This window comes from Chaetura pelagica, unplaced genomic scaffold, assembly GCF_000747805.2.
Source record: "Chaetura pelagica isolate M959 unplaced genomic scaffold, ChaPel_1.0 scaffold787, whole genome shotgun sequence".
NCBI classification, from domain to species: Eukaryota; Metazoa; Chordata; class Aves; order Apodiformes; family Apodidae; genus Chaetura; species Chaetura pelagica.
This window is the reverse complement of record NW_009953973.1, coordinates 98,339-108,408: the sequence shown is the minus strand read 5'-3', so window position 1 is coordinate 108,408 and position 10,070 is coordinate 98,339. Positions and strand designations below refer to the sequence as shown.

The following is a 10,070-nucleotide window of genomic DNA, read 5'->3' as shown; positions in this document are numbered from 1 at the left end:
CCCCCCCCGATAACATCATACACTATGAGGTCTGTAAAAAAGGACGTGTCTATTGCAGAACCAGGCAATTGTTGCTGTGGAGAAAGGGCCGTCTAGGCAGGAGTGAGTATTATTTAGGAACTTGATCTCATTGCTATTCGGAAGACATTTTAAGAAGTTACAAAGAAAACAGATCCACTTCTGGATTATGTTGGCACTTACTGACCCTGTGCTGTATTAATGAGGGTTTTTTGTTGCTACAGAAGTGCTTTCTGGTTTCTGCAGGAGCATGAAATGTCCCTGCCACAGCTACCCTATATGCATGAAGGCATGGAAATCAATCTTCATTTCAGTTTGTCATACATAAAAATTACTTTAGATGTGAAATTGTGTCCTTGAATATTTTTTATGTGACTTACTTGTTCAAAATGAATGTTAAAAATTCATCTCACTCTATGATATTTTAGTATCTGTTTTCATGGATCAAAATGTTTGTGATTCTAAGCTTCTTTGTTTAGATCTAAGTCATAGCATTACTTTTAAAGCACCTGAGTTGTAGTCTTCTATTAGACCACAATATTATGAAGACAACTAACTGTAGAAATATTTTTATATAAATCCTGCAAAATCTTCCTTTTCTCCTATTTATATTTGAATATTAATCACAGGATTTACCTTCTAAATAATCACCTCTTTTTCATATAATACATGCAGCTACCAGAAATACAATACTGGCATGATAGTGCTAAGCCAGTTTTTAGTCCCCTTTAATGATTTTAATGTGAAGTCACTGAAATTCAGAATTTTAAAATAAATATGACAAAATAACCGGTAGACACCAAATCTTAAATAGAAGGAAATAATCAATGGCAACAACGAATAAAGTAAAAGGAGTTGAGTATTAATAGTGTTTAAATTACTAACTAAACTGCCATAAAAATTAAAAAAGAATACTTACACTATATCTTATGACAGATAAATACCCTTTTTCCACCAACTATGTTGATTTTTTTTTGAGGAATTACTTTACTAAATTATGTTTTACATCAAATCTGTGCACGTCTGTGTTAGCAACTGCATTGTATAGTGCTTGTACCAAGGTTTACTGATGACTTATTGAGTATTTAAATGCATGGTTTCATAAAGAATATTGTGGCTTTTCAACCAAGCATAATTGTTGTTATCCAATCTAAAAGGCCTAGAACCAAATAAATGAACCTCTTTCACTCCACTGTGATATAAATAAAACCATTTTACAGCATGACAGATTAATTCTTTGCTGATGATTGAGCTAAGTCACAGAATTACTTGTGTATCTGGACAAATTCTATTCATCTGGCCAGTTGTGGATCCACAGATTGTCAGTAATAGAAATCTGCCATATTACAACTGTATGTATTGTGCAGTTACCATCTTTGTAGTAACATGGATTCATGCAATGATTTGTCCTGCTTTCAAAATGTTTGCAAGCATAGGTTGCAGAGTTTAGGGTAAAGTGCACATAGCTTATTTTGTGATTCCTATGCATGTGGAACTGCTTCTTGATTACAGGAAAAGTTACTATTGTGCCACAGCTGTAATGCCAGTGGGCTCATTTTGATGATGTGTTCTCTTAATGTATCAGCTTTAACCTTTGAAGATTCAATTTAAATCCTAACTGTGCATCACAGGCGAGGAGATGCGTATTAATTTCCAAGTTCTGAGAAGATATTTTTCCACCTGATAGAGGCTTTGTGCATGTGTGCTTGATCAGCTGGTGTTGCCTTAAGATATGTGGCTACACATATGTTTGCAGATATGCATTAACATGTATGAATAGTACAAGCTCTATATCACCATTTTTTTTCTGTTAAATGGCTACTTACAGCTATATTGTAAGTATATAAATTCCACTTTCATGAAACTATGTTATTGTTTTTGTCCCTTTGAAGAATCATACAGTAGTAAGTGTGGGACACAACAGAGGACAGTCAATGGAAGCCTATCAGCTGCTATATAGTGCTAGTAATGGCAATGGCATGCTGTACTGTGAACTCAAGGCTTACAGAAGTTTATGCATGTATGCAGTGTGACCTTACATTGCTGTCAAAATTTATAATCATCACATCAGTTTATAGAAAGAATTATTAAGTGTTAAGTTTGTTACGTATTGAGAACATCTTGAATACCCGAAGTCTCAAATGTTCTAATATGTGCATTGGGAGCAATAGATCAATACAAATCCATGTGTGAAGAAGAGGTCATGGCAAGGATTGTATGTTCTCAGGACCTATTTTAGAGTCAAGATTAAGATCTACGTAATTTAAAGTAATTAGGAATTGGTATTATCCAGCAATCACTTGCATTTTTTTGTTGGTGGAGTTTGTGAGGGCTTTTCTGAGATGAAGCCAAATGTATCCTAAATGTATGGCTATATGCTCTGTATTCATTACATAGTGTGTTGTATGTAGAAATGAATGAAAGTAATATGGGGATTAAAAGTTTTATAATGGAATATATTGCGCAAATTAAATGTTTAATCCATCAGTAAGTGTCACATACAAGTTTACCCAAAGTTCCAGACAGAGATCTGGGGAGAAACATGTATATGAACGTGGGAGTGGTGACTAGACTCCAGTACTCTAAACTTTCATGGCTTTTTCCAGAGTCCAGTTTACATTAGTCTGGACTATATTGGATTTGGCTCTGAAGTATGAGTGAGCAGGAGAATAAGTTATAGTCTTTCAATTAACATTCATGTAAATATCACCCACTTAATTTTTAGTTTAAGTAACATGATTTACTGCATCACTGAGTTCAATAACTAATTAACCATATTACTTTCTTCAGTTATCACATTACCAATTTTGGGCAGAATAATGAATCTTTACTTACTGCCAAGTATTGCTTTCTGTGAAATTATTGTTTGTGATGCTGTCATACTACACATGCACATTTACTTGCCAGTTTTATCAGTCCTTCAGGGCTTGGTTTCAGGACACAGGAACAGGATAACCAAATGCAGCTGTGCCCCTGAAGGGAGGCTGCATCTCCTTTCTTACGAGATTTTAGCCATGTCATGCTGTTTTATCCTGCCAGCAGCCAGCACCCCATTGCTCCCATCTAAATATCCTAACTGATTCATAATCCCTTTCTGGCTGTCTGCCTTCTTCTGATGAAACAAATGCCTGTTAGGCGACGGTGGCTAACGTGTTTTCAACTCCTGCAATTTCTGTCCTTCAGTCTGTTGCTGTTAATTGCTGCTGCATTTGAAAGGCTGAGCTCCTGGAGCTGCCACCTCAAAGCTCTTGTGCTTAGCACAGTTCTTTAATTTGGTTCATAAATCTGAGGTGGAAGATGGTGTTAGAGGTAGCTAGTTGCCTTCTTTTGTGGTGGCGTAGGCACTTAAAAGCGAGGCGAGGAAGGTTACTTACCTTATGATTGTTGAATCTAATTTCTTCTTGAGACCTTGTCATGTGACCTTGGCCAAGTTCAGACGATTACTAATTGCTCACTGGTGTACTTGGTACACTTCTAACAAATATCTAATGGAGCAAAGAAAGTGCTGTGCCTCTTGCTCAGCAGCGACCCAGTTCTTCAGGAAGCTGGCTTAGGACAATCACGATTGACTTGTTATTGCAATCTCAATGTATTATTTTAAATTAATGTACATGTTTAAAATTTGCAAAATACATCTGAGGTATTCTGAACTGTTCTTCTTTTTATTTGTTTCTGTAGTACCAGGATACGAATATGCAAGGTGTGGTGTATGAATTGAATAGCTACATAGAGCAGCGCCTGGATACAGGAGGAGATAACCAACTACTTCTGTATGAACTGAGCAGCATCATTAAAATAGGTAAGAAAGAGAACCAGGCATGTCTGGTTCTGGTTAGCATCAGTGCACAGCATATTTTTTACATGGTTTAATTAATAACGACAGGTGTTGAGGGAAATAGTTCTTTCTTTGGATGTTTCTCAGTATGAACTGCCCCTTCTGTCCCTCAGTGAATCCCTGGCTGCACTTCAGTGAATTTCATCTTTGGAGGCAGCTGTATATCCAATTGCAAAATTAGAGTCCCCTGTTAAATGACCCAAAAAATAGGCTTTTTTGGTTTTGATGGTGTTGCAATGCCAATATTGAAAGTAAAAACATCTATCAGCACTATCACTGCATACTTGAACTCCTTTTGAAGCAAAGCTGAGATGTTACTCAAAGGGGACATATCTTTTGCATGATTTCAAATTACATTCAGTGTTAAACCATTTTTTCTGTCTGATGAAAGTACTTTTTGTGGTAAGAAAATACTATATACAATAAAAAGTTTAAAAGTTGCAATAACAATATAAATGTAATTTGGCTTTTTTTTTTTTTTTTTTTAATCAGAGTGGAGGTACTTAGACTTCAATATGAATATCAGTAGTTTTGTTCTATATAGAATTCAGTGAACTCCTAAGGAAGGTTTTACCATCTCTGATACTTCCTGGTTTATATACATGATGTTTTGAAAGGACTGCTTCTTTTTACTGATTTTGCTTAAGTGGTTATTTGGATATTGATATCCAGCCCACAGCAAATCAGACTGTATTTTGTTGTACACAGGAAGCAAAAAGCTTCAAGAGACAGGTTCTGCTTATCTTTTACATTTTTTTTTCTTTTGTAGAGCACATTAGATTAAAAACAAATTATGCTCCCTTTACAGTGTCCATTTGCCTTGTAACTCAACATGCTGACATACTACAGCTAAAGGATTTAAAATCTGAATGCACATTTCCCTGCACTGAACTCTCACTGGTGTAACACAGTTGACAATAAGCAAGTAAATACACATTGGGAATTTTTTTCCTTCTGTCAAAGAAATGCAGAAACCAAATTTATTTGATTACATACAAATATAATCACTCACCTGAAATGTACTAAATGGGTTCTTGTATTCATTCATAAAAATCAAGTATCAGATATGTGCATTTACTTGTTAGAATGTTTATTAATTGTTGGAAAGACCAACAGACATACAAAGTATCAAAGTCTATTGTGTCAAGCAGAGTAAAAAACACTGACTGCTTATATACTTTTCTGATTTTGAGAGTTTTCATTTTAGCAATATGTTATGATGTCTGAGAATTTAAAGAACTTGACTATACTCTTGACTTTATTCTGTTTTATACAACAATCTGAATCTGGCAGAAATCTGATAAGTATGAACTTTCTGGTGTGTGTCAGTGTTTTTAATATGGGGCAGATGCAGAAAATAGAAATGGTTTGTTTTGAAACATACTTATGGCAATATTTGCAACATTTAGTTTTTCCATAATTTTCTATCTTAAGGCAAGGACAAATATAGCTTACCATCTACAAAGGGTATTTATTTTACTTATGGAAATTCCAATGTTATCTGGCTGATTGTATTGTAAATACATGCTCTGATGTTACTTCTATACTGTCATATTAATTAATTTGAATTTACACACAGGCCTTGGATGAGACTAAGATGTATAAAGAGCTTGTTTCTAATTATCTGTTACACTGTAGCAAATGACAATGGGGAAAACAAGAATTATCTCATACTCTAACTTTGTAGAGTCTGGGAAGTTTCAAGGGACACAGCAACAGACCTTCACCTTTAGAATTCTAGATGTTTGTCCTAAGTGGAACTGAATCTGTTGTTTCACCTCAGAGATCTTGTGTAAGTTTAATTTCCCCTTGTGACCACAATTATTTCTTTATTGCTTTGGCAGCTACAAAAGCTGATGGATTTGCACTGTATTTCCTGGGAGAATGCAATAATGTAAGTATACTGGATTAAGATGCTGCTTTTCTGTACAGTTACAAGTGCATTTTCCAATTTGACAATAATACTTTGCACATCATTTAGCAGGAAATATTACCTGGGTGCTGGATATGAGCTTTACTTTATCTTTATTTCTGTAAAATAGAAGTTGATCGAACATAGTGGTAATGAAAAAATGTTTTCTGCATCTAGAACCTTGGCCTTTACATCTTTTTTAAAGATGTGGCAATAGGGCAGTTATTTCTCCGACTTTAGCAACTTGCAATTTAGCCCCAGTATTAATTCTCTTTCACAAATAAAAACTTATTTTTGATTTACCCTCAGCATAGCCTGGTCTTTTGGTCTATACATTTTCATCAATATTGCATCATTGGGTTTTAAAAAATGTTTTCAGCTCTTCTCTTGATAGTGAGATAATGTAAAATTCATATGTAGATTTTAATTACCAAGTAAATTGTAAATTTAAAATTTATGAATGAGGTTAGTTTCTGGTGTCATGATTTGAATAATAGCAACTCCAATATTTGCTGTTTTCTATTTTTGTTGTTATTTGGCTTTTAGAACATATTCTGTTAATTTGTAGTTATAATTATACAATATATTGTAGTTACTTCGAATTGCCACTGATAAGTAAATGCAGTTTTTACTTCAGTGAGTTTCATCAACTTAAAGATCACAATTTTCCAGAAATTATACATCTTTCATAGGTTCAAGAAACAGATTAAACTCTTCTTACTGGAAAATGATGAGAGGGAAATATTTTTCTCTTTTTCCCTTACTTTACACACTCAGTTCTAATAATTTATTTTTGTATAGCCTATTAGCCAGTTTCCTTTGCTCTTTGTGAAATAATTGCATTCAGAAAAGGGGAAAATACTACGTTTTTGAAATAAAAAATAAATAGGAAATAGGATTGAAGATGTACGAACCTGCAGGTGACTTGAGCCTTGTCTGTGAATATTTATTACTTATTCAAAAGGATAGTGTCAGATTTTAAGGATGTGGAGAAATTTCCTAAAATAAATGGAAATATTTGTTGGCTTTTTTTGTGTTGTTGTTTTTTTTTTTCTCTCTCTCTTTTTTTTTTTTTTCTCTCTTTTTTTTTTTTTTCTCTCTCTTTTTTTTTTTTTTTTTAATTTTATGGTTATTTCATATAATAGAGGTAACCCATTTCATTATTTGGAAATTGGGTGTACTGTGAATGAATTCTGTAAGTATTAAAATAGCATATATATTTTAATAGCCTTTCCACTGAGGAGTGTAACTTAAATAACATGTTGTTTACCCTTTGTGAATGCAGTCTTTGGTTCTCAACAGTAGGTGACAGTGTCCACTGTCATGGGTGGCAGGTGATGGAAGCAGTCACTGAAGAGCTTCCTCCTGCTGCCCAAGGAGGACCTGTGTTTCTCCCAGCTTCAGTGGCAGAAACTGTGCCAGCTGAATGTGTTCATCTCTCTCAATGCTTCTTAAAAGGTCATAGTAAAAATAACTTTCCAGCTTGAGACCTAGAGAATTAGTACTACAGTGAGGTTTTTCATATTAGGTTAGGGTGGCATAATATGGGGTTCCTCCTTGTATGCTAGGATACCTTGAGGGCCCAGGCACTTCATGACCTTTTTTATTATTATTATTATTATTTTTAATAGCCTGTTGGGCCATTGAATCTATTTGCTTCCCAGTATAACTCTTTTCCTGAAAAAAGTTTCAACAACTGAAAACACACATTGACTTTATTAACCACTGCTATGAAGCTGTATCTCCCCAAATGGAATGTTTTTCCTGTAGTTATTACAGGGACTGATCCCAAGTCCTTTGAAGTTAGTGTGAGATTTTCCATTCACATTAGTGGGCTTTGGGCCAGACTCTAGTTTGTAGTCTTTTAACTAAATGGTAATGCAGTAGCCTAATTTTTCTAAGAAACTGTGATTGAAAATTAATTTTGATATCTTTGTCTCTTCCATATTTAATTTAAAAGATTTCTCCAAGTGAGATTGATCGTTGTCCAGAACTTTATTTTATTAAATATCTTTTTAAATAGGAACAAAAATATTCTGAATAGCATAAATGGCAAAAAGGAGCTAACTCTTAAAATTAAAATTTCAAAAATTGTAAAACCCTCTATTATTAGCTCAGATAAAGTAGTTGCTGAACACCCATGGCCACATTTTGAAAAATGGTTTGTATTTTTTGGTGGCTTAATTTTTTAATGCTTGGTTAGTGACTTAAGTTTCATGAATACAGCAAAATAAGTTGTGGGGTTTTTTTCAATGTTATAATTTGGCTCTTTATTTGTAAGCTTAAGAAATATATGTAGATCTGCTTATATTTAGGCAGTCATAGCATTATAGATGATGCACTGGCCTTTAAAGGAAGACCTAGTTTTAGAAAAATTCCTTTGGAGTATAACAGTACAAATGTGAGTTTGTTAAAATACATGTCCACATAGAAAGTTTCTTTATGGCCATATTTTATTTCTTTCTGTTGAATTATACAAAAGTATATCTTGACTTTTTTTAGAGTTGGATAACAGCATAAGAACAAGGTAATTTCTGGCTGATAGGTCAGGTCAAATGCCTTTAGGACTTTTATTTGAGTGACTGCTTGAAATGGAAGATGCCATACCAGTTGCAGGTTACAGTGCATTTCCTTATGCAAATGTTTCTCCAAATTGGTGCCAGAATGAGTGTGGTCAGCACAGTTATTTTAGCGACCTTCTGGGTGTTCAAATTGCTTGGCAGCACTAGCATAAGCCCCACTCCTTCCTCAGGGTATCTTGATAGTAAGATTCTGCTTTTCAAATGATTGCCTCCAGGCAGGTAAGTACCACTCACATGCTCAACTGCTTCCTCCCCCATAAAGTTGCCCTGTGTATCAGAATCTGGTTTTGCATAGGCTGTACATGTGGTAGAATGCACTGCAAAATACTCAGGTACTAGAAACAATACAGTTTCCTCATTGGGGTCAAGTGACCTGGACAGACCTGTGCCCACACTGCCTCTGGTACTTGAACTTTGTCCTTATCTAAGAAATTATCTTTTTCTGTGGTTTAGTGCAGTTATGTAAAAGAAGTGACTTATTGCTAAGGTAAATAACAGAAATTTTGCAAAAACTGTATGTTGGAGACAGGAAACACAAATCAAAGAGGAGTGTTTCACAACCACCACCCCCCCACACCCCGGCAAAGGACTTGACTTTATTTTAATTTTCTGTTTTAATCCTTACGGGGATGAATATACAGTTCATAATTCCTATTTTATTACCTCAATTGAATATAATTTTCAGATGTGATTTTAAGGGTTTGCTGAAAACCTAGAATTGGATGGTGCATGTGTGTAAATTAATGGGCCTAAGTACCTTGCTAGCCGGGCATGGATTTACATCCATAAGCTGATATCTTTTACAAGAGAGTATTTCTAAAATACTTATTACAGCTACAAAATCTCTAATGTATTATCTGATTCGTCAGATGCTTGTTTATAGTCCTTACTTGTCTGAGTGATTCACTTCATTATTACATTGTGATTCCTACATAAAGATATGTGACTTCAAATATAATAGGCAGTAGCTTTTACTAGATCTTGTGAGTGATACTTAGTCCCTGAAAATGTAAATTATGTTACAGACAGATCATCCTTGCTTCAGATAGACAGTTCCAATAGTTTTATTGTAAGAAATAATTATGTGAGGCCACAAATATGTGCACATGCTGTGCTTTAGGGTGTATCTTAAACTCCTCTGGAATTTCTGGTCGTGCAGAAAGTATTGCAGTTTGATGTGCAGTGCCACCTAGTGATTTTTTGGGGTGGGTGATTTGAGTTACAGAGAATCAAGGGAAAATAATCTACTACTTGCTAAGTGTCTTAGGTTTTTATGCCAGACTAAGTTGTATTATTTTGAATGTATAGACATCTGAAATTTGAGTATTTTAAACATGTTTGCAGGTGAAACATTTCTAGCTGCAAGTAAATTCAGAAAATTTTGGTTTCTATCCTTGAATCAATTCTGACATCATATATGCTTTCCATATATAAAGTGGAAGAAATCTCCTGCTTTCTTAATTTGCATGTGAATAGTGATACTCATCAGCACCGAAAAGCTGTTGATGAATTTTAGTGTCTGAGTTTAACTTTGAGTAGATAAATTATCAAAGTGAAAGAAATTAGATTAATATCTGTCAAGATCTATTTTAGTGAAGTTTTGGTCCCGTTTCATTTAATATTCAGGTAAATGGACTTGTGGAATATGATCATTGTGAATATACTGTAGGTGGAATGCAGAACTGGTTAGAAAACTAGGCAGAGACTATTTGTTTCTGGTTCA

The 10,070-nt window shown here is 34.5% G+C and overlaps 1 protein-coding gene across 2 annotated transcripts in view; it reads left to right on the top strand.

The window, feature by feature from the left end:
- PDE10A (phosphodiesterase 10A) overlaps positions 1-10,070 on the top strand; it is a 176,150-nt gene that overhangs the window by 113,060 nt on the left and 53,020 nt on the right. For both annotated transcript variants that reach the window (XM_010002166.1, XM_010002165.1), the window contains 2 exons: positions 3,697-3,817; positions 5,698-5,747. In XM_010002166.1, the coding sequence (XP_010000468.1) occupies positions 3,697-3,817; positions 5,698-5,747 (171 nt within the window). The remainder of the gene's footprint in view (positions 1-3,696; positions 3,818-5,697; positions 5,748-10,070) is intronic.